At 40.1% G+C, this 24,453-nt stretch overlaps 2 protein-coding genes across 5 annotated transcripts; one reads left to right on the top strand and one right to left on the bottom strand.

The window, feature by feature from the left end:
* Positions 1-1,236: 1,236 nt before the first annotated feature.
* LOC115783511 (uncharacterized) lies at positions 1,237-6,741 on the top strand. Of its 4 annotated transcripts, none has more exons than XM_030734371.1 (7): positions 1,237-1,308; positions 2,011-2,593; positions 2,686-2,842; positions 2,945-3,011; positions 3,137-3,308; positions 5,275-5,416; positions 5,843-6,741. In XM_030734371.1, the coding sequence occupies exons 2-7, from the start codon at positions 2,019-2,021 to the stop codon at positions 5,963-5,965; spliced, it is 1,236 nt and encodes a 411-aa protein (XP_030590231.1). In that variant the 5' UTR covers positions 1,237-1,308; positions 2,011-2,018; the 3' UTR covers positions 5,966-6,741. The 4 variants fall into 4 exon arrangements, with proteins under 4 accessions (XP_030590231.1, XP_030590228.1, XP_030590227.1 ...); XM_030734368.1 differs by lacking the exon at positions 1,237-1,308 and adding an exon at positions 1,384-1,673; XM_030734367.1 differs by lacking the exon at positions 1,237-1,308 and adding an exon at positions 1,384-1,623.
* A 142-nt stretch (positions 6,742-6,883) lies between these two features.
* On the bottom strand, positions 6,884-21,976 carry col9a3 (collagen, type IX, alpha 3). The gene is made up of 32 exons (XM_030734366.1): positions 21,702-21,976; positions 20,757-20,825; positions 19,524-19,559; positions 18,943-19,014; positions 18,781-18,834; positions 15,920-15,955; positions 15,399-15,422; positions 15,151-15,204; positions 14,211-14,264; positions 13,981-14,022; positions 13,822-13,878; positions 13,624-13,677; positions 13,413-13,466; positions 13,224-13,277; positions 13,069-13,122; positions 12,875-12,928; positions 12,741-12,794; positions 12,592-12,645; positions 12,444-12,497; positions 12,294-12,338; positions 12,148-12,201; positions 11,977-12,030; positions 11,195-11,248; positions 11,046-11,117; positions 10,458-10,493; positions 10,208-10,252; positions 9,667-9,699; positions 8,892-9,038; positions 8,720-8,774; positions 8,440-8,622; positions 7,897-7,974; positions 6,884-7,667 (listed from the first exon to the last, which is right to left on the bottom strand). The coding sequence occupies exons 1-32, from the start codon at positions 21,765-21,767 to the stop codon at positions 7,483-7,485; spliced, it is 2,037 nt and encodes a 678-aa protein (XP_030590226.1). The 5' UTR covers positions 21,768-21,976; the 3' UTR covers positions 6,884-7,482.
* Between the last annotated feature and the right edge of the window lie 2,477 nt (positions 21,977-24,453).

The raw sequence follows: 24,453 nt of genomic DNA on the forward strand, positions 1-24,453 counted from the left end.
GACAAGTTTACTCATTATTTGAATTTATATCAGAATCAGGCTTTATTGACCAAGTATCGCTCACACAAACAAGGAATTTGTTTTTGGTTACGCTCGCAGTGCATGAAAAATACAGTAAAAACAATCTTATTCACACAGCTCACTTTCTCCTTACACACACAGTCATACCCGTAAATCTAGAAAACATTTAAAATATTTAGCATGTGCAATTTACCTCGTAATTTTAAAAAGGTGCAGTTTGTGCAGTATAAAAACTATAGAAAATATAAAATATATAAATAAAAAATTGAAGTAAAGGTGAGAATCCTGTGTATGCCCTTACATAAATTAAATAGGTAATTTTTGATATGCAAGTGTCCCAAGTATTAACAGTTCAGTAGTGTTCAATTGTTCATGAGAATAATGGAAGTTGGAAAAAAGCTTCTCTGTAGCCTGGTCGTTCGGGTCTTCATATGGCTGAAACGTCGGCCTGATGGAAGGCACCGAAACAGGTGATGGCCAGGGTGAAACGGGTCAGTGATGATTTTCTCTGCACGCTTCCTGATTCTGGAGGCATGCAGGTCCAGCAGTGTGGGCAGCTTTACACTGATGGTCCTCTCTGCAGACTTGATAATATGCTGCAGTCTCTTGGTGTCATGTTTTGTGATAGCGCTGCCCCACACTGTGATGGATGTGGTGGTGATGGACTCTATGATGGCTGTGTAGAACTGCACCATCAACTCTTTGGGTAGGTTGAACTTCCTCAGCTGGTACAGAAAGTACATCCTCTGTTGTGCCCTCTTGATGATGGAGTTGATGTTGCTGTCCCACTTCAGGTCCTTGGAGATTGTTGTGCCCAGGAACTTGCAGGACTCCACAGCCATCACAGTCCTGTCTAGAATGGTGAGTGCTGGCAGGGTTGGGGGGTTACTCCTGAAGTCCACGGTCATCTCCACTGTTTATATAACAGTTAACATTACTTACTCATGGGTCCTTCATTTTCTATCTTGTGGCCCAGTTTTGTCAGTATCAGATTTTTATTCATTGTTCTAATTTCATTAGCTGTAAATGTTTTTTTATTTATTAAAAAAAATATTCTTTCACTTTTTATGAATCAAGTAATTAACACAGATCATAACGTACGGTAAGGCTCCGACTAAAAATGTATTTACTGATAATTCAGTATAGTGTATAAAATATAAAATAACGTTTTAAAACAGATTTTTTTTTTAACTTTATCTAACAAAAAGATACTGAATCATAGAAAACACGGACCTAAGATATGTTTACACTGGAGAAGTTGGCATAAAAAAATCAAACAAAAAAGAGGTATGCTTAGCTTTTATTTTTATGCCAAAATGATTATTAAAAAAATATTATAATTTCAGTCTTAAGATAAGTAAGTTATGAAGCTGATTGCAGGCCTTCTTTAGGACCCCAAAGATTATATTTTCGATACTTTTCCACACTTTATACTGTGGGGCAGTCTTATTCACCATTATGTATCTTTTTTGCGTCAAATTTTCAGCTTAAGAACTTGAATAAATAATTGTGTACTTAGATCATCAGAGGCCTAACTGTGACAGGCCCAGAGGACCACCGGGAGTTGGACGTCGTTAACACCTGCGGCCATCAAGCGTTAATGTGAGCTAAAAATGTAACAGAAAAGGCGGTATAACGACTATAGTAACTCGGTAATAGCAGCCGTTTATTTAATTTATATAAAAACGGACGACTTCATACTGCTTATTTTAAAAACCGAGGCATTTCTCATCATGTTAGCTGGCGGTGCAGCCTATGCTTTTTACTTAGTTTATGCCAACGTCTCCTTTGATGCCCTAGCTAAGTTTAGCTAAGCTAAAGTTCCTTGTTCTCTTACGTACGTTCACGAGCCAAAAATATAATTATACAGCTGTTTTCTTTAGCTAACTTAGAATAATGTGTGCAACCTTAGACTGAATTTCACACTTAAAGTGGCTACAGTTTGCAGCTCGTAAGTAATATTTTTTCTTATCTGTATCTCCACTGCAGAGGGAAATATGTCCTTTGCTTCAGCCTATAAAAACATCGATGTGTCACCTTCATCCAGAGAACAGACTGATAACTCTGCTGGAATGATGTTGAGCCAAGGTGGATGCTTTACCCATGAACATGGGCAGGTATTGGGCAATGAGCTTGGGCTGACTGAGATGACAGAGGTTGACTGTTGTCACCTTCAGCACCTTATCCAAGCCCATGCGGAGGCACAGGTGGGGTTTTCAGATGTACCGGATGTCAGATTTCACCCCTCTACAGTGATGGTCAATAAAACAGTTGGATCCATGGGGATTTCTCCCTTGACAAGCGCTCAAGCTATTGACCTGTCAACTTCAAATGAAGACCACTGTCTAGGGATACCTGGAGAAAAGACACCAGTGTCTTATGGTGAGGTGCCAGGTTTTGTGCAGGCCAGAATCAGAGCCGCAGAAAGCCCAGCCAAATCACCTACCAATGGCAGAAAATCTTTACAGAACCGATCCAGACCAGCTGCAAGAGTTTGCTTAGAGAAAAGATTCAACACTATGTGTGCTGAGACGTCAAGACAACAAGATATACAGTCTGCAGTTCTCAGCAAGTAGGCTTCAGTAGTATATACATACATATATGACCACTTTTAATTGTTTTTAATTAAGTAAAGTGCATTTTGTGTATTATGTCATGTTTCAGTTTTCTGACAATACTTCAGCAGTCAGCAGAGGCTCAAGAGACAGTCATACATCCTCCAAAACAGAAGTGGTTGAAAATGGACAGAGCAAATTATTTTGGGATGTCTAGCTCATATATGGAGGGTGTTTATGGCCCAATCACCAACATGTGTGATCAGGTATAATAGAAAATGCCCCCCCCCCCCCGATTATACTTTTATTGTACCTTTATGCAAAAGCAGAATTCACTATTTAATCCTTGGTTTTTCTTTTAATTTCAGGTTATCATCCCCAAGAGCATTTTTAATTTTCACCCAGCAGAAGAGCAGCTTTTGGTGAACATAGAAAGTAATAATTAATACTCTAATCTTACCTCAAAAGCTATAGCTGGATTGTTTCCTGCAATACTGGATTGAAAATGTTTGTGTAAAGCTTTGTCTAATTTAGTTTCACATGCTTGTGTTTTTCTACAGAGGATGCAGTGATACCTGCTGCCCCCAGGAATCATTGCTCCCAAACCAAAGCTGCTAAAGCCGCCCCAGACTCTGCTGGAGAATCACAGAGCGGCACGAAGAAAAGCGCACGATCTTGTATGTCACTCAGCCAACGCAAGGAGAAACACAACAGTAAGGAGAGGGAACGCAGGTGAGCAGCCGCTAGTTTTACCTGGAGGTGTCCTTGCATCCTCCACAGTGTGCAACATGGTCAACGTTTGCATTTTATGGGTATTTAGAGAATATCCTGGAATGCAATGTTAGTTTCACAGTTTTAAGCGTCCTTGCTTATCACCCAATACTCCTGTGTGCTTTTTAATTCTCTCATTACACCGCAAAACATCCAAGAGTTGAGGTGTGTTTTCCAGTGGTGCCTTCAGGGCAGACTGCTGCAAGGTCTTTTTTTTTTTTTTTTTTTTTAAATCATACATCACATAATAATTTAATGATTTATGTCATGGGATTTTACCCAATAATTTACTTTTATTTAATTTTTAACACATTAAAACACCGTATTGAAAGTTTTTAAATGCAGTCAAGCCTTGTCACTAAAGTTGCAGTTACAAAAATGTAAAACGAGCTGAAAATACTTGGGAGCACTTGTTTAGTGTTTGTTATAGTTAGTACTCGATTCAGACAAATTAGCACATTTATTTCCCTGGTGTGCCACGCTATGTAACTAACTCACGCATCCATCAAAGCCAAGAGCAGTACTTTGTAGCTTTTCTTCTTCAAAAACCACATCCACACCAAGACATTAATGCTTCAAAGTGGGAGCTTTTGAAGGAGTAACATTAATGCACAAGAAGAAAATAATTTCAGTTTATTTATTTCAAACATATTGTACTATAGATGGGGTGGAACAGTGGTACACTGGTTAGCACTGCTACCGCCAAGCAAGAAGGTTCCTTGTTTGAACCTCCCTGGATTTTGTCTCTCCTCTCTGTGTCCTGCATGTTTTTTTTTTTTCCCCCACAGTCCAAAGGCCTGCAGGTCTATGACAGGTTTATTGGTGATTCTAAATTAGATGTAGATGAGTGTGTGGTTGTCTGTCTCTCTCTGTTTTAGCACTGTGATGGACTGCCAACATGTCCAGGGGTGTACCCTGGCTTTTGCCCTACACTTGGGACAGGCTCCAGTCCCCTCGTGATGCGAATGTGGGGGGTGTGGGCAGCTGCTGACACCACAGAAGAGTAGTCAGTCCTGTTGTGTTGTACGTTTAAATTAGCAGGTGAATGAGTGTCTCACACAGAGCCTCTCGCTCACAGTGTGATGATGAAATGATTGGAGCAGACTTGTGTTTGGAAACTGTAACCCTGCCTAAATTGGATAAGTAGTTAAGGAGGAATGGATGTTTGTAATTGTCATTTCGTGGCTCCATTTTTCAAGTGTGATTATTTGAAGACATTCAGATAATTAAGTGTGACAACATTGTATCAGACCTGAACATCTTTGTAATTGAATGCATTTTTGGTTTTTTTTTGTTTTTTTGTGGGTGGCTGTGGCTCAGGAGGTAGAGCAGATCACCTACTAATTGGAAAGTTGGTTTTTCAATCCCTGGCTGCTTCAGTCTGCATGCCAAAGTAGTTTGTTCATTGCAGTGTGAATTTTTTTGCAGAAGGTAAAAAGATATCTGCTGAAGGGTTTTCTATTGAATTAAGGCTGTAATGTTATGCTAACATCTACATTTATTTAATATTTTTATTAATTGTAGGAGGATATCCCCATCGGTAGTGGGTCTTGTTGTTGCTTGATCTGGGAACCTAGTCTATTTTATTAAAAAAAAAAATCATTGAGGGCTAGCCCTGATTTACAGTGATGTAGTTTCAGTGGATACAAACAACAAAGAGACACAGTAAGCAAAGGAACTCAATAAAACCAAACAATATATGAATACCATTAATTAAGGATACAGGACTCATATGCAAATCGAAAATCAATTTAGAACAGGTACACTCTAAAGCTGAACGAGTCATGTTTTTGAAACTGACAAAGAGTTAACAAAGAATTCTTACTGACTGATGATTGATAAATATATTTTGATAAAAGAATACACAGATGTAGTAACAGCATAAACACTGCTTAAAATCACTTGTATTGTCTGCATTGTTGCACAGGAAGAGGATTCGTTTGTGCTGTGATGAACTGAACACGTTGGTGCCGTTCTGTGACTCAGAGACAGACAAAGTCACCACCCTGCAGTGGACCACAGCTTTCCTGAGATACATTACTAAAACGTATGGAGACACTTTTAAAGAGGTAAGCCCGTGTAGAACGGTGATTGATGAAAAGCGTCCTCTAACTGAATTATCTGAGACTAGAAACCTGTGGCTGGAAGATAAGAGTTAATTACATTTCCTCTTGCTGCCTGTCTAATTAGTGTAGCAGAGTTTATGTGACTTTTGTTATTTAGAGAGTTCAAAACAAATTCTTCACATATTTACTGTTTAAATCAAATGGCCTTTATTGTTTTACTGTGAGAAACTGTCACCTACAGTTAGGAAGTCTGAAACTGGATTTTCTTGCTGAAAAGTATAAGGCAGCAAATAAAATCACATCATACTGACAGCATTCACTACTGCCACCAGAGGGGTAGTGTAGACAGTCACAGATTTGTAGGATGATAAAGCAGCTCTGGTACTATGTGTCATGAACCACTTTAACCTCCAATTATTTCCTTTGCAGGAGTTCCAGAAAGTCTTCACTCATGAGAAAGCACTCTTCTGTAAATCCAGCTCAGGTCAGGATCCAATCCACCATAGGATGGATGAGACACTGAGCAGCATTCCTCTGGCAGCAGAGCAATGACCCCCCACCCCCACCCCCATTGTTTTCTGTTCTAATTCAACCTGCAGAGTAGCTCAGGCTTGAGTTGAGGTATTGGTGACATTTTACATGGTTAAATATTTCACTTTGGTGACATTTTACATGGTTAAATATTTCACTTTGACCACAATGCGATGATTCAGGAAGTGAAAGGTTTGGTTCAGCTAGTGTGAGGATTGCTCTTGGAGAGAGAGGCTTTCCACACGCAGGTGGCACTGTTTCTCTTTGAAAAACACAGACAGCGCTCTAGTGGGCAGATCCCTTATTGCCAACCATTTAATTTTGATAGTATCTGCAGTATTTATTCCCTGTATTTAGATTTGCACTTTAATGTTTTGTTTTCTGTTATTTTTTATTCATTCAGAATGTTCTTCAGCTGAGTGCCTACCAACATCTGTTCGTATATTTAAGCAGTTTGGTCTCTAAATAAGTGTTGCTACTTTGTTAATTGACTTTTTTGATTTCTGTGTTTACAGCAGAGTACTCTGAAATGCAGACTGTTCATTTGATATGTAGAGAAGAGTAATGTTTTACTGAAAAGTGGCTTTATTTGTTCTTTCTTACAACATGTCGCTGTAGCATCTTACTGTACATACAACATACACCCACAAATAATAAATAGTATTTAAAGTCATGTATATTTATATTTAATAGTTACAGCACCTGTAGTACATAGTGGATGTGGTCATCTCAGATTGGAAAAAAAAATTTGCTCCTAAGATTCTTAAAGTGTTTGTATTTTACAATGTGTGATGTATGCATTCACAAATTTATTTTGCTTTTGATTCTGAAGTCTAAAGAATCAAATTCACATATAATAAAAAAACAAAACAAAAATGGAAAAACAAGCTGTAAAAAAGACTATCAAATTTTTTTTCTTGCATTAATCTACACAATATCTGGGAACCTGGGTATTTGTTTTTTATTCCTTTTACAGTACATACACAGCTCCTCCACAGAGACTTATGCCTCTTGCACTTATTTCCATGTTGAGGTAACATCTGTGATTTACATAATGGGTTATGATAAATGCACATTCACATCAGAGACAGTCACCGGTTTTTGTTTTTTTGATCTGCAGAAGGATGTTAACCAAAGTGATTGGGGCGTTGAAGCAACATGTACAAAGTTTTTATACAAAAGGACTCATCATTCACTTTCCAGGCGTTTGTAAGTCAAGTCTTGTTATGTGATAGTACTTGGATCAACGCAGTTGTTCTCTTGCACTTCTCTTTGCCTCTTTCCATTTCATTTCTGGATGTCATCTTGATTTTTGTTTTGTTTTTTTTGTCTCTCAGTTGCTCTGGTGTTCATGTCACTCGTGGGATGTTCCTCTATTCGTTTCAAAATATCACACCTTCTGATCTTCCCAACTTGTGATGCATGTATTTAAATAAAGAGGACTTTCTTTGTGGCCACTCTTTTCTTTCATTCCTTTTATCCTCACTTATCGTTTCCCCTCCTCGGAGTGGATGGCATCAGGGTGCAGGAAGTTATGCTTAATTGTTTTTGGGGCTGGGGGATTTCCCAGCAAATGATGCTCCCTGGCAAGCTGATGTGTCACAGATTCCAGGAGTTCCCTGGTGCCCAGTCCTGCCTACCCTGCCTGGCTCTCCAGGCTCACCTGGATCTCCTGGAGACCCATCACGCCCATCTTTAACAACTCCAGGCACCCCCGGAAGACCTGTGGGAATGTATTTTAGTTAGAAGTTGCAGGAGTGAATCAAATAAGCATCATACACTTTTACTACACATAGTTTTTCTTTTACCCTGAACTAAGCTGACAGAAGACAATCATACTTTATCTGTCAAGTCAAAGTTGGTGAGACGAGTGTATGTGTAGAACAATAATTCAAATTGGTGGGGGTAAAAAGCTTGGTTCAGATGGAGGTGCACTGCATGAGACCACATACCTTGGTATCCTTGGTCTCCAGGAGGCCCATCAATGGCTTTACCAATGGATCCCTTATCACCTGCCTCACCAACATCACCTGTTGTGAAAGCAGAACATTTCAATCAGTGACGCAAACTATGTGTACTTACATTTGTGTAGTGCAAAAGTACGACCCTGATATCATCTACTTAGGTGTTTCCATTTTATACCAGTTCACACTGTCCACTACTTTTATCTGACAAATATAGTTCAGTTACGGTTCAGTTACAATGGGGCTTCTTGTCATGACTAATTAGCTTTTCCACCAAATATGGATTTCTCTTAACCTGATAAACTCAAGATGGTTTCATTTAGTAACTGTTTAAGGCCTGTTGTTAATATGTTTTTAATACAAGATGTTTACTTGTAAATGGAGTATTTTTACATTGGTACTTATGTACTATGGCTACTTGAGCGAATGATCGGAGTACATCTTCCATTATTGATGTTAACATCTTTGTAGGACTGAATATGTAATGAAATTGTTTTTGTGATCCTGTGACACAGCTTTCATTTTTCATACCTCTGGGACCCGGATCTCCAAGTTCTCCTGGCAGGCCTCTGTACCCTGGTGGACCACGAGCACCTGGATGCCCAATAGAGCCGGCAACTCCTTGCTTTCCTGGAGGCCCGGGAAGGCCGGGGCGGCCCACCATTCCAGGTGCTAGAGGTCTTCGCAGATTAGCAGCCAGTTGTACAATCTGGTCTATATGTTGGAGAAACACCAGAAGGTCATGTTCCAACTTTTCTTATATTTAGCAATAGAATGAGTCATACATGAAAATTAAATTAATATCTCTCACCATCAATCATTGGACCACATAGCTCTCTGATGTGTTGCTCACTTGCCAGTTTACCCTGAAACACCGGACAAAATTTATGTAAAAGTGTAATTTGACAGCATTAACATCTATATGTTTCAACCAATCAGACAGTTTTGTGAGGTTAAAAAAAAAAAAAAAAAAACACACTTACAGGTACACCTCGCTTTCCTGGAATTCCAGGGACACCCTGTTCCCCTTGGAAGCCCATTGGTCCTTCTTTTCCTGGAGGCCCCCTTGCCCCAATCTCTCCTTGTGGACCCGTCACACCTTTAGGTCCCAGTTCACCTCGCTTCCCTGGCTATAATCAGCAACAATTATCTGTTAAATATCTCATTATGTTCGCAAAAAAAACTTGATTTATTCCAAACTGGAGCTGAAAACATCCATAGCATTTGATCGCTGACTAAACACCAAATGAGTAGCAAACTGGGCCTGTTGTGAGGGTGGCATCTTGTTGCTTGATAATTACTCCAACTAGCACAGCAAACAGTAAATGAGACTAAGAGAGTGTAGCTCATCAGTGCTGTCTCTAATTACATAAATTGTGCTGCAACTTAATGTTACTCGCCTTTCCCTTGTGGCCATAGCAGCCAACAGGCCAATAAAGCTAAAGCAGCAATACCTATCTCTAATTAATCCTATTAAACATGGAATGTGAGGCTGAATCATGTGCAGTGACTCTGACAAGTAGGCAACAGCTCAGAGCTAGGTGCCAGTTTTTAATGTTTAGTGAGGGAGCAGAGACAGAGGGAGTTTGGAACAAACTTGCGCTGCTAATTACACCCACACACAACATCTGATCTATGTTTGGTGTTAATAGATGGACATCTAATGCATTTACAAAGCTGGTTCCTAGGATGCGGGCCCATGTAAAAGCACAAAACACTGCAAAATGTAACACAATGACAACAGCAAAAGCAGCTCACCTCCCCTTTTTGTCCAACTGGCCCAAAGGGACCCTGAAAATAAGGTCATTATTTTAGATAAATGTGAAAACAATTTACAATCAGACATTGTTTGATAGAGCATCTTTCATACAGGCTTGAATTTAAAAAAAAAGACGAGATTAAGACAATAGATACAATCCAAAAATCATATTACAACATGGAGAACTATACAATTAGAATAAGTAGATTTAAGTAATTGCTTGTATATAAATTATTGTTTATATTTGTGTAAAAACATCAATTTTCTCAGTTTCCTGATCCATAGGCAGCAAAAACTAAAAGCTACCTCACCAAAAGATTTTGTCCTGCACCATAACTCATGTGAGTTTTATGGTGCAGGGAACCAAACACATGTACAAAACAATGAAGTGCTTTAACGGCAAGTTAAAGTACTTGAGTAGATGTAATGGTCTTAGCCTCTGGACCTCGGGGACAACTTACTACTGTAAACAAAGTAAGAGCTCTGTCTGTTACTAATACCGCACAAAGTTAGGACTCAGACAATGAAGAAAACACTTACAGGCTCTCCGTTCTCTCCTGGTAAACCATCACTTCCTGCAACACCCTGAAGTGACAACATAAGATCTGAGCTGCATGTCTCATAATACATATCGGAAGAAAGTCTTTAATGTTATAAGCTTATGAAATATCTATGCATGGGTGGGCCCATAAGTGCAAATAAAATGATCACTTCTTTGGTATACTTTTCAAAATGCTGGGTGAATACTATAACAGGACACCAGTGGAGATGTTGGTGAACTTCGACCTACCATGTCTCCTTTAGGTCCAGAAGCTCCAACTGGACCCTAAAGGGTTGAAAAGAGAGAATGAGAGAATAAATATGAGCTACGCAGAGATAGTTATTGAAGGCCGGCTGTCTGGAAGAGGGAAGGGGGGGTGAAAGGAAGTATGGTGAGCTGGTTGAGGGGAACCAGGACTGGTATAAAGGCTGGCTTTGTTCTGTCTCCATGTTCTGAACAGGAGGCCACTTTGTGTCTGTGCTGGGCTGCAGTTTGAGTTTATACCACTAAGATTGAGAAGGGATGGTGATTGGGATACAGCGCTCTAACACGAGCACAGCTGGACTGTCACGTCTCTGTTGTGTCTGTGCGGACATATGCGGCTATGTGCCTACATTTGTCCATGTTTGTTTGTTTTTTATTGGGGTGATTTTTTTTAACAACAAATCAATTAAGTCAATCCATCACTTTACATTTCTTGCTTTCATATTGTACTTCAACAGTGAACTGGATACCTTTACAATTTGGACTACTGGGCTGACAAAACTAGACATTTTAAGATGTTGCAGGGACTTTTGGGAACATTTTTTGGAGTAATTACTGTCAAAAAAAACCCACCCTGTCGCCAAATTCTCCTCGGATTCCTGTTGGTCCTGGAAGACCTGGATCTCCCAAGTCTCCTTTGACTCCCTGCAACACATGGCACACAGTCAGTAAGTTAAATAATAAGAAAAACATAATGATGATTAAATATTTAATGAAACTACCTGGAAGCCTTTCACTCCCTGAGGCCCAGAGTTGCCCACTGGTCCAATACCTCCCTGTCAGAAAGAGACATTGTCATGTAATCTTGAATGAATCAGTATAAAACACTGGAAATTAATGATGCTTCCTTCTTTTGATTTGGGAAAGAGAAGCTAAAATGCAGGAGGTCATTATGTGAGAAAGGATTTGTTATGCAGCACGGTGTGTGATAGTAGGGGGTGTTAATTCCGATACTGTTTTATCTTTCTTTCCTTGCCGCAGGCTCTGATGTGAAAAACAAAGATCTCTCTGTTTATAAATTCCTTCCTCATGAATACCTGCTCTCATCCCTGTAGGTATCTCTCCGTAACTCCACCTTAGTAAGCCACTGAATCAGAGGAAAACACTCTTAGTACTTTTGTAGATTATCATTCATGTGGAATGCTGGTGGTTTATTTTATTCCAATTTAGTGCCTTGCTGTGGACTGCTTCGTTTTAGCCTTTTAATACTTACTCTATTAATTCCATTTGTTTTTCAGCCATTGTGCATTAAAATATGCCCTCTGGTTATTAAAGGAGTATCCTTTAAAATGTGGGAAACTGAGCCTAATTTCTGTAAATTTGTTATAATGAAAGGATATTAAAGATTTGTAGCAGGAAGTCTGATAATTTGCCTTGTAAATGAGGCGAAGCTGATATAAAGGTGTTTTGTTTTTTAAGCTTTTTTTAAATAGCTAGCATTTCAGCAATGGAGCAACAGGTAGTGCATGATTTCACTTAATATACAGCGTGATTATTAACTTACTGCCACTCCTCTGGGACCTGCTATCCCCCTCTCTCCTGGGATGCCAATCTCACCCTGAAGGGAAGGGAACAAAATTATAGACAAGTCAGGAAAGTTTAGAGAGCTGATATGCTGGATTAAGTGACACTTTTAAAAACTGTAACCCGCCTAAAAGTACCATCAGATACATACAGGAATACCTGGCTCTCCAGAGGGTCCCGTCTCCCCAGACTTTCCTGGATTACCCTGGTGTGAAAGAAGGAGAACAATAGTTGTCCTCCACAGTTCTAATAATAGTTTAAGAGTTCAGTTGGTATGTATTTTGTTGTTATACTCACAACTTCTCCTTTAGATCCCTTTGCACCAGCCTTTCCTTGGAGACCCTAGAAGCAAAAATAAATAACATACATGTAGATAACAAAACCATAAAAAGTGAAGGTGACTCTTATGGCAATGATGAAGGTAGCATCTGTTTTTAGAGCACTTACGGGAAGGCCATTTGGTCCCTTCTCTCCAACTACCCCGTGGCGTCCGGGATCGCCCTATCAACAGATACACATCATAGTGACTGTGAAATAGCTCCACTTAACTCATTTAATCAAAAGATTTAAAAAAAGAAAAGAAAAAGTGTCTTACCTTCTCACCATCCAACCCTGGGGTTCCGTCTTTGCCATCTCTCCCAGGAATACCCTGGGAGATATCATCATCAGATGTCAGTCATCAGATATGACTCACATCGTTCTGAGAGGTGATATAAATTTATAATTTTGTATATTTGCACTTACAGGCTCTCCTTTGGGCCCTGGTCCACCAAGAGCTCCTTTGGGACCAATTTTTCCCTGTTAAGAGACATCAAGGTGTCATATTTACATCTTATATATGCACTAACAATGACAGCTGAAATTTTTTTTTTACATACTATTTCTCCTTTAGGTCCTTTGAATCCCTGTGGTCCTCTTTCACCACCATCACCCTGTAAACATCAGATGAAACACACAGAGCTATTCATTGATGGGATCAGCCATCCATTCAAGCTGTGAACTACTTAAACAACACTGATTTGAACAGTTTTGATTTTTGGGTTAAGTGTGATGTAAACATGGAGAGACTCACTGTCTTTCCAATAATTCCAGCAATGCCAGGCCTGCCTCTGAAACCAGGGAAGCCCTGGAGACAAACAAAGGATGAGGTCAAAGGAAAATACTGACACAAACATATCGGCTGCATGAAAGCGGGTAAGAGTCATCCTGTAATTAAAAATTGCTTACTCTGTCGCCTACGGATCCCATTGGGCCTTGTAAACCTCTTAGACCACGTGGGCCCTGAAACACAGCATTTAAACATTTTGAATTTAAAAGAAAACCACAACCTACTAGGAATATCAAAGAATTCATCCCTATGTTGGTGGATTCATTCAGCAAAAATAAATAAAGAAATGTGAGGACTCTGTAGCTTACCTGCAGACCCACAGTGCCGGGAAGACCTGGTGGGCCCGGTGGACCAGAGTCACCCTAGAGACAGAACAGGACACCATCAAAACACCAAATCACAGAAAGATGTGCAGCCTTTGGTTCTGTTTTCAGCCACATTATAAAATTAAAAACAAGAAAAACAAGCAGACAAAAAAAAAAAACCAGCCAAAATCTCTGTGCAACATATTGAACTCACTTTCTCTCCATCTTTTCCAGGCTCTCCCTTGTCTCCTTTGTGCCCAGTGTGACCCTAAATAAGCAAAAACGCACACACGTGCATACAGTCATTAGCTGAGTGTTTATATTTCCATTGTGTAGCTATGATAGACAACAGATCATTTACACAATGCTGCCACAAATTAGCTGAAATTTAAAAACAAAAAGCTCTGTTCACCTTGAATCCTGGCATACCTGGAGGACCAGGTGGGCCAGGGGGGCAGATTGCAGGACACTGCAGAGGACAGAGACAAAACACTGAGAACTCTACAGCCACTGTACGTAGAGAGCACATCTTCAGTTACTGCTTTCATACGGTGCATGGCCAAACTCTTACCAGAAGCTCGCCGTTTAGATCATGAAGGGTACCAGGAAGACCCTGAGAGATGGAGTATTGACAACACAGGTGAGAAATTAGGTAACATTTTCTTTAAAGATGAAATCGCTGCATTCTTTTTTCCATTGCATACCCTGATATGTACTGGGTTGCAGGGAAATATATGACAAAAAATATTGTACCAAGAGCACCAATTCTAAAACCACTGATAGAATGATAAGTGCACTTACTGGGGGTCCATCTGGGCCAGGAGGTCCGGGAAGACCTGGTAGACCCTCGGCACCCTGAGAAACAGACAGAAGAGCAAGATCAAGATTAGCAGAAGGAACTTTAGCATTTTACTCTAAAATAAGTGATTTCTCTCAGTTGTAAGGTTGTAATGCAATTGGAGAAAAATTAGTCATGGTCCCCCAGGGGAGAGTAACATTTGATACTCAAACAAAAATGTGATTTTATTATTTTCAGTTCAAGCAGATGTTTGAGCTTAACTGAAACTTGAAACCTCTAGAACATGTGCACTGAGATGGCCTTCATTTAAAAAGGAAATATCTTGCTAGACTTTTCTGGTATTTTGTGGAAAAACCATATCAAACACTATTTATTATTCATGGAAACATGTCTGGAGGGGGATCTTTAAGAACAACTCAAATGAAAAAATTGTTCTTAAAGAAAAAGTGAACGACCAATGATCCATTGCAATAATAATCGTGACAATAGCCTGAAGGTGACTAAGGAACTGACCTTGAGGTGAATTCTGACTCAGACAACAGCTTCACAGTACCCCTGACAGTACTGTAGGGTCTTTGGAAATATAGTGAGCTTTTACGAATGATCTGAGTCCAGCCTAAATAAAGTGTGACCCAGTAGAAACACTGACGACATGTCCTTCTTGGCCAGTGGTTATTCTTATCCTCCTGCTACAATATATAGAAATTTAGGGCAATGTTGTACTGGTCGATTCCGGCTGAAATCACTTGATCTCTGTCAGCTTTACTGCAGCCTATTGTTTCTGCTACACCAGCTCATGTATACATTTTCTTTGATTATCTTTTTCACATCATAAATCAAATGGACGATAAGAGTTTCTAGTAGATATGGAAACTACCTCATTCTTATTCAAATGATGAAATTCCTTAATGATGACAGGAAGTTTTAATTAAGGACACTCACCACTGGACCCTGGGGTCCTGGTCCGCCTGGCAACCCGTTGGTGCCGGGAAGTCCCTGGAAACAAAAGACACTGGATGTTTGCATGCCATCAGAGTACATGTGCTGCATGCTATCTGAACTGCATCAAAGAATAATCTGCATCCACTCACAGGATACAAATGAACAAAAATAACAAAATAAATACATAAAAATCACACCACAGGTGTACTCTCTCAGACCAACATAAAGAGACAGTGTTGTGTACTCACTGGAGCTCCTGGTCTCCCTCTGCCCTACGGAAGATACAGGAAGGCAAATTAAGTCACAAACACCAGGGGAATGATTAGATTCACACAAACAATAACCGTGATGTGGCTGCATCGAATCCACTTTGAATGTTTGTCACAGATTGCTGCTATGAGGTGCGTTGCACTTTCAGACATCTGACATCTGAGTAATCCTAAGACAAAAATGTGACACTGCTGATTTAAAACTGTCTTTGTCATCTTTATGCTAGTTACCAGGAGCTGGTTATAGTCCTGAATTAGCAGGAGCAGAAGTAGAGAACTTTATTGTCTCAGCATGAAATAATAAGGTGCAGTCTGAAAAGAAGCATCTGCCTCAGGTTTAATAATTACTGCAGGTAAAAGATTAAGGAACATGAAGTATTAAGGGAACTACTCAGCATAATAGTATTCTCAGAAATGTGGCTACACATAAGAAAAGTGAAAGATAAACTGCTGTGTTCCTGTACCTTCTTAGGTTTTACATATTATGTGGTGTTACTTACAGGAGGTCCGGGTGGTCCGGAAGGTCCAGGTTCACCCTGTAGATAGCAAGGCAAAATCACAAACTCAGACAAAATTATACCAAGCAGAAACTTTAAGACCCAGAAACTTAAGATTTTTCTTTTGTTTTTATATATAGTTAGCTGAAATTTAGGCTTATAAAACCACAAAAACATGAATGCATATGCAACAATAAGCAACTCTATCGCCTTTAATTCTGCACGTGTACAGTACCCTGTCAGCGAGCATTTGATTTAGAGCTGGATCAGGTGAGCCTGAACCCTCCCATAGTTATGCTGCAATAGGCATAGGTTGCTGGGGGGGTTTGTCAGTCCCTTCCTGCCAGAGGTTTCTTCCTGTTAAAGGGGAGTTTTTCCTTCCCATTGTCGCCAAGTGCTTGCTCATAGGGGGTTGTCTGATTGTTGGGGTTCTGTCTGTATTATTGTAGGGTCTTTATCTTACAATATAAAGCGCCTTGAGGCAACTGTTGTTGTGATTTGGTGCTATATACAGTACCAGTCAAAGGTTTGGATGTGGATAAGTGTGTCCAAACTTAATAAAACTGAACTCATCTGAAAGTGCGTGGTAACATAGCTTTGGGGTAGGCTTGACAAAGGATGCTGCAGGATCAACAATACTGCTGCTAAACGTGACCTCTTTTTAAATTTAAAAATAATTTTAAAACAGGGTAAGGTCTGTCGTCATTTTTGGCAACAGTATTAATTCTACTCTGTGTGAGTGTGTTTGCTCCCTCTCACTATCTATTGATAAATTGAAAAGGCAGAAATGCCACTAAATTTGTATTTAAAAAGAAAGCACATTAAAAAGGAAACTGTGAAGTAATGCAGTTGCACTTTTTCTGCTGCAGGTCATGCGAATGTAGACAAATGCTGTGCAATGTAACTAACTGGTTAAAATACTGAAAAAAACTGTCTTGCATGGAAACTTGTTTCTGCCACTGAAAATTATTTTTAAAATATTTTTTCATTTTTGAGTTATTTTCTCAGACATTTGAGATAGTAAGTTAAAATTTTGAGATATCTAACCTGAAATTTTGAGTAAAAAATACAGGAATGAAATACTAGAGTGTGTGACTTTTTTTATTGATTTTTTTTTTTTTTTTTTTGATCAGGCTGTGTAGATTGCTTTGAGCATTTCCTGTTTTGTTATGAGACTGGACTCTCACGTTTCACATGTGCATGGGAGGATGGGGAGGTCCCAGAACAAAGCCATGCCACCAGATCTAAAGATGAAAATAACATTCCTTTGACTATAGTTATTGTGACTGAAATGTGATATTAATGGAATTATGCCATAAAAACCAACCAACCAACTAAACCAACCAAACCAACCAACCAACCAACCTTGTTGAGTTTAAGTGTGGTTTTCTAACAAAGAGATAAGCTGCCTCTGGAGGACACAGTAATAAGATGCTTTTTCAATAACCCTATTTCAAGTTATTGGACTTATGGCTGCAGCGGCACAGCTGCCTCCCTAGTCTGGATCCTCGAGTGTTTCGTACTCAACACACGCGCATCAGTAAAATAAAGGTCTTGAGTCCAAAGAATCTTCTGTTGTATCTTTACTGAAGAAAGCAAAGTACAAAACATAAAGGAAATCTTGACCTTTCTAATTTAACTTAATTTTACCGCATAGTACAGTGTAGTGTAGGTTGAAAACTGCTCTAGGGTCCAGTGACTTCCGGTGCCTTTTCCTCATTTCCTACCAGTATACAAAAACCTCATAACATCATAACCAACAAATTATTCTACAAATTAGTCACTGATTAACAATCCTATTGCAAACAGAATGACTTATAATTACCAAATTTGTATTTCCAAATGTATACAACTATTTCAAAAAAACGGCTACAACAGGACTAAACAATCAAACTATGGTCTGCTGTGGTGCCCTTACATTTTTCTTTTAGTTCTCCTTTGTTTACTTCCTCCCAGCTGTGTTTGTGCTGTCTCAGAGGACCGCTGGCAGATGTAACACAAGGATGTTACACTAATTCATGCCATTCCTCACTGTATAATAAGGGTATAATGTCACACAAATCATAAACAAAAGGATGTGAGGTTGTTGTTTATATAACATGCACATACTTTAACGCTTTCATCCTGCTTTCCTTTACATGACTCTTCAGTACTATGAGCCAGCCAAAACATGGTAGTTATCTGAGTAATTAGTGACATGGGCTGACACAAGCTTCCTAGGTTGGCTAATTAGTAGAGTTGCTGAGGAGTGTGGGGAATGAAAGAATTACCTGTCTAGCTGGTCATTTTGCAGCCATACAGAGTTGGCCCTGCAATCTTTATTATATCATATGTTATAGTCATATAGTCACCGTGGTAAAGAAAAGTCTATTTGTTTAATCATAAGGTGTAGCAGTAGTTTAATGTCACAGGTGCTGTAATTCTGTCTTCGCTTGTGTTTCCGAAAAGATAATACCTGTTTACCCTCGGCACTGGAGCAAGAGTTCATTATCTCCTATGGTTGTACAGATTGGTGGGAAACTGTGCATTCCTAGCCGGATTATGGAAGCAGCAGAAATAAATCCGATTCTGATCCCTCATTAAAAATATTCCCACTAGGAGGTTGAGCCAGCTTGACAAATTCAGGCCGACAGAGAAAGCACAGACCTTGTGCCTGTTAGACCTTTTTAGATCTTTGTGCAATGCAATCAACATGCAGTTTATATGCATACGTATGTGTTCATACATGTGTCTTGCAAGCGGCTGACTTCTACTAAATTATGAGGGCAGTATGAAGTAGGTAGGAGGTCATAAGACTCAGCTGGTGCATTTTTTAAATGTATCCTCAGCATCCCAGAAAGCTCACAAAATTGAGACATACTTACTGGTTCTCCTGGGAGTCCAACTCTGCCAATAAGACCATCAGGACCTGTCAAACCCTGGAGAGGAAACCGCAACAATTATTTCTTTTAAACAGTAACTGGTCATTTTATAGCATCTCTATGTTTGTGCACAGCACTGACTATGTTTGTTTATCAGACACTTACATCTACACCTGGAAGTCCTGGCAGTCCTGGTTGTCCTGGCGCCCCTGGTATTCCTGCTTTCCCTTTGGGACCCTACAAAAGTACAGTGAGTAATTTTCATCCCACCTGAACAATTGATTTCTAGTTTGTTTATCTTTTGAGTATCAGAAAATCATCATCAGACAAAAAAAACACAAAACACAGTTTCACATCACATCGCATTGAAGGGAAAAACCAAAAAGAAAGCCTTTAAAGCCCTTTGTAACAAATTTCTGATTTCAGGTTATTTAAGCCACCTCACACTGGGAAAACTGGGAGGTACTGTTTTGTTTTGGCTGAAAGTAAACAGCTCTGTCTGTGGATCATGATTGTATTTATGTGTACACTGGTAGAAGTCCATGTTAAGGATTAAGTTAGATACAATTATTTAATAAGCTGTATCTGTTTAACATAATTTTATAATGATTTGACCTATTTTGGGGAAGTCAAAGGTAGGGTCCAAGGAAAACACTAAAAAAAAAACTCAAATTCTCGTGCATGCTTACAGTTTTCAAACCATGGCTGAATAAAACTCACTTTGTTTGAATTGTTGGAATACTTACTGGTTTCCCCGGCAGGCCAGGAGGTCCTGGTTTACCCTGTTAATTAGATTTCAAAACAAAAAGTAAGTCCATTTATTTTCAAACTAATCTAGGACCAGACAAACTTCAAATCCAGTGCTGCACAGACCCAAACACTTTAGACTATTTTATTGTAGAGCCAGCATTAGCTCCTCCTTAATATTCATCAGTAAGTTAGTGTTTTGAATAACTGAAGCAGTGAGAGTGTAGGCTGCTTCACTCTATACAATGTTTACCTTTTGCATTGACTGGGGAAGAGCAAACACTACCAAACCAGTCAGCGACCTGATGCTGACTGGTCACATGATAAAAGCTCCGGTTTGGTTTGTACGGCGGGGGGCTGAAGGTGCAGGGAGGAGGTATGAGGTGAAACTTCAGATGGTCTCATGGGGCTGGGGAATGTATGAATGGGCCCTCTGTTAGCCTAAACTTCAGTGCAGTCACAACTAAAATGGTCTGAAGTTTTCTGACATGCATAGACAACATTTGCTTTCAGTGTTTTTTTTTAATTTGACAAAAATCAGAAACACTGGGATAAGGGAGTACTCTGCAATGCTACTAAAGTTTTTCTTTTTACTTAGCTTCCATGTAATCCAATTTCCTCTTCTTGCCTGTGCAAATAAAGTCTCATTGCATTATTTTACTTGTTTTCCCCATAACAACATATCCAGCTTACCTGCAATAAAAACCTTAAGAACAAGGAATCAGGGGGATATAACACTGTATGAGTTCTGTAATCTGCTTAAGTGCAGTACATTTGCAGTGCAGATAAAAAAAAAACTTTTGAATGTTTTTTTTAAATAAAAACTCATAATCAGCACAGTTTTTACAATTCATTTTTACACAAACAGCTCTGTTTAGAAGAAGCCTGCCTATCTGACATCCATCATTAACATTTAATACTTGTAGGGGGGGGGGGCTATGGGAGGAGTCAGTGTGATAAAACCTAATAAATAATATCACCTAGCCACACTTATGCAGAAGCAAAGTATACCAAAGGTAACTGAGTGGGAATTGCCATTTAAAATAAAACATGAACTATCACTCTAAAGTCTGCAGAACATCTAAAAGAAGTAATATTCTGTCAGTGTCACCTATTTGTTTTTCTGAAACGAGGACAAAATAAATCAGTTTATTCTTGCACTTCTGTGCAAGTTTAACAGTCTAAATGACAGACAAGATGTTTTTACATGCAGACACCCTTGGTCTACTCACATCAGTGCCATCCCTTCCTGGTGGCCCTGGGGGTCCTTGAAGCCCAGGAGCTCCTATTGGGCCAGGCCTCTGGAACATAAAATTAATCATTATCAGCAGTAAGCACTGCTACTTTAATGGAAGGGAGTACAAATGTGCAGGTTGTAGTTTGAAATTAAATAAAGAGAACAGAAGGTGATAACAATGTTTGGCATATTTTTGACAACAGGACTGTGAGAATAATAAGAAAATGAGGGAGGGAGAGGAAACATAGTAACAAGACTAATGCTGAAGATGTAATGACATAAATACATATCCAACACATGAAAAAAAATAAAATAAAAATTTAAATCCACTACGACAATCCTCTCCTTAAGCACAGATTTATGAAAAAAGAAAAAGAAAAAAAAAAAAAAACAATAAATCTGTAATGGAGGGTTCACCTAATAAAACGATTTTGCTCTAAGGACCTTCCAAATATGCTCCAGAGGTCAGCTCACTCAGGGAGCGAACAGAGGTTTCATTGTGCGCACTGATCTCCAATCCACACATTCCACAGGTTCAAGCAAAGCATCGGTCTGACTTCACTAACTAGTGCAAAAGAAAGAGTCACCTGCACACAATTACACTGTATAGTTACAACAGACCTACAGAACCAGAGAGAGAAAATAACACCCCTATTCACTCAAGTTAATCTCTGATTTGGCAGGATTAATACACTCTATGCACAACTAAGAAAAAGGGTTCAGAGAAAGCATCAGGTTCTCAGGTAGAAAGTGAATGTCTGCCCGAAAGTTGCCGGAAGAGATCATCATCATCAACATCATCACTATCATCAACGCAAGAGATGCCGCCTTTTAATTACTCGCTTGCTCATACTGCATGAGATCCGCAAGCAAAAAATAAACCCATCACCAATCAGGCGCGCGCAGAGACAAAGAGGGATGATAACTTGGTAACCCTTACCTGGGCTGAGGATGATGTCAATAGCTGGCACAATAAAAGTACCCAAAGAACAGAGAACATCTCCATAGCTCCCCGCTCGCCCTCACAAACCCGAGTCTATGCAGAAAAGGTCAACTCCCCGGCTCCCGGTCCTCTCTCGCTCCCCCCCAGCGTCCAAAACGGAGCCTTCCTTCACCTCGCAGCGCACAGCTCCTGAATAGCTTTCTCTTTAGTTCCAGATAAACCCGAGCCTCCAGCTGAAGGGGCTGAACTCAATCTAGCTCGCTGCACACAGGGTGGGGGTGGAGGGGTGAAGAAGGAGGTAGTATGCTGGGGGGAACCATTTCGGACACCGCAAACGTGGGCTGACCTAAAAATGTAAAAAAAAAAACAAAAAACAAACAAAACAACAACAAAAAAAAAAAACACCCAACCCAACCCAAGACAAACAAAACACCCAAAAAACAAAACAAAACAAAAAAGCAGTTACCCTAGTTAAGAAACGAATAGAAACTAAAAACAAATGGCCAACAGGGGGAGACTCCTCTGGTTGTGAAAAACGAGCCTGATCTTCTAAGTCTGAATGACCTTTTGCTTACCTGATTTATTGCCTATAAACGCTTTCCTGGTGAGTTTTGGATTTCATGTGCTAGTTTCAAGTTTACTTTTAATACAAATGATTGCCCTTTTAGGATTCAAATAGATGATAAAACAGGGTACACTATAGGATGGGGTTATTTTATGACTGACAAGTTGCTCTTGTATAAACGTAATGTCTTTGGGTTTTCAGTCTGACCCACTTCATTACTCATGTGCCTGTTTAAAAACAAAAAAAAATTCCAATTGATTCCCAAAGCCAAAATCCTCAAGATGAGGCTTGATGCACTGGTTTCCTGTTTTAAATTGAATATTTTCAAGATCAGGCTGAGATGACCCAGATAACATCACAATAACATCATTAGTTATTTTATCAGATCTGAAAGATGTCTTTCAGAGTTACATAAGATATTAAACGATCAGGAAAAACTGTGGTTGGTGAGTGATTGCACTGAATTATTTTTGCTGTCTGGGGCCAATTGTGACCAGCTCTTCATCCAGAGCTGTGCATGCACCACCCTCAGCCTCTGGGAGACCACTCACCTTTAACTGCCTCTGGGAGACCACTCACCTTTTTTGGGTGGCGCTGTCACTTGGTGTTGGCTCTTACTGCGGTATTGTATCACTTCCTGTTCCTGTTTCGGAGCACAGTGTTTTGCTGTCTGTTAGCTGTTATATCTGTATAACTCGATTTATCTGGATAATAACATATTTTAGTGTAATCTTCACCTACTTTAAATAGCATACTCTTTGCTGAATCACCTGTATTCACATTACTCACTTTATTTGTTTTTAGAAATTCGCTAGCTTAGCTCAGCTAGTAGCTTAGCCCTTAGCCGACTCATTACCAGCATGGCTTCTTCTCCTGTTTCTCCTGCACTTTCCTGCTCTGGGTGTCACATGTTTAGTTACTCCTCGGCCTCCTTTAGCAGTAACGGTACTTGTAATAAATGTAGTCTGTTTGTAGCTCTGGAGGCCAGGCTTTCTGAATTGGAGACGCGGCTCCGCACCCTGGAAAATCCTGTATCTAGCCAGGCCCCTGTAGCGGGTGCGGACCATGGTAGCTTAGCCGCCGTTAGCTCCCCCCCAGCAGATCCCGATCAGCAGGGAAAACAGGCCGGCTGGGTGACGGTCAGGAGGAAGCGTAGTCCTAAGCAGAAGCCCCGGGTACACCACCAACCTGTTCACGTCTCTAACCGTTTTTCTCCACTCGGCGACACACCCGCCGAGGAACAAACTCTGGTTATTGGTGACTCTGTTTTGAGAAACGTGAAGCTAGAGACACCGGCGACCATAGTCAAATGCAGTGGCGGATGCTGGTCTTTCAAGGAGGGGAAGCTCAATTTCGGCCTACATCATAAAATGTGTCGGTTTATTTATTCTACCTCCGTTCCTTTTCAAGAAAATGATCTGTGACCCTGTCTACCAACAAGGCCTCTTTTCCAGGGACTTGACTAGTGTCTTCTCAATGGCCAGCAGAGGTAGGCTGCTTAAACGGCCTTGGCCCATGGTGTTGTGGGTGTAAGACTTGAGGAGAAGCTCCTCTCTACATCTGCAGATGTAGCTCCAATCGTTGCCACTAATGACAATAGTTTGTACACCTGAGGCATTGCACTGTCCAACTCCGGTCCACAACATTTAAACTGTCTGCCATTATGTGCAGCTTGCTCCCTAGCTATCTTGCTAGCTGGGACTGGCGCGAGGCTAGTGTGAAGTGTGTCCGCCTGTGAGTGCTTTGTGACGGTGGAGGGGCTCAGCAGCACCCGCTGGACAGAAACTGCGATAAAAGTAAGAAAGAGTGACAGAAGTCAATCTCCAAACACAAGCAGCTACAAAAAAACCACCAGAAATAGAAGCTCGATTTGTCGCTAGTCGTTTTTAACAAAGAAAATGACGCTAAGAGGGTTAGGAAAGTCTCCGGTTCAACTCAGAACAGAATGAAAATTTAAAAATGCTCCCACGGATGTTTACACCAAAAGATCGCTGATTCGCTCATTTCGCTGTCAATCAAAAAGGGATTCAGCCTCAGACAGATCATCCAATCATCATGCAGAAGCTGAGCGTCCGGGCCAGCCGAGGCCAGCCCACTGCCCCATAGACCCCCAGAGACGCTGAGCGTCCGATGGGCGGGACAAAGCCCAGCATTTATCCAATGACTCGTCTCGTTTCGCTGCAC

This window comes from Archocentrus centrarchus, chromosome 7 (assembly GCF_007364275.1).
Source record: "Archocentrus centrarchus isolate MPI-CPG fArcCen1 chromosome 7, fArcCen1, whole genome shotgun sequence".
NCBI lineage: Eukaryota > Metazoa > Chordata > Actinopteri > Cichliformes > Cichlidae > Archocentrus > Archocentrus centrarchus.

What these genes read in the sequence shown, in the direction of transcription:
- LOC115783511 (XM_030734371.1), top strand. Translation starts at nt 2,019, where the DNA reads ATGTCCTTTGCTTCAGCCTATAAAAACATCGATGTGTCACCTTCATCC. An exon ending in TCACCAACATGTGTGATCAG is followed by an intron (nt 2,843 to 2,944) that starts GTATAATAGAAA and finishes TTTTAATTTCAG; the next exon opens with GTTATCATCCCCAAGAGCAT. An exon ending in GCTTTTGGTGAACATAGAAA is followed by an intron (nt 3,012 to 3,136) that starts GTAATAATTAAT and finishes GTTTTTCTACAG; the next exon opens with AGGATGCAGTGATACCTGCT.
- col9a3 (XM_030734366.1), bottom strand. Translation starts at nt 21,767, where the DNA reads ATGGAGATGTTCTCTGTTCTTTGGGTACTTTTATTGTGCCAGCTATTG. An exon ending in CTGGCCCAGATGGACCCCCA is followed by an intron (nt 14,023 to 14,210) that starts GTAAGTGCACTT and finishes TCCATCTCTCAG; the next exon opens with GGTCTTCCTGGTACCCTTCA. An exon ending in CAGGAGAGAACGGAGAGCCT is followed by an intron (nt 9,700 to 10,207) that starts GTAAGTGTTTTC and finishes CCTTATTTTCAG; the next exon opens with GGTCCCTTTGGGCCAGTTGG.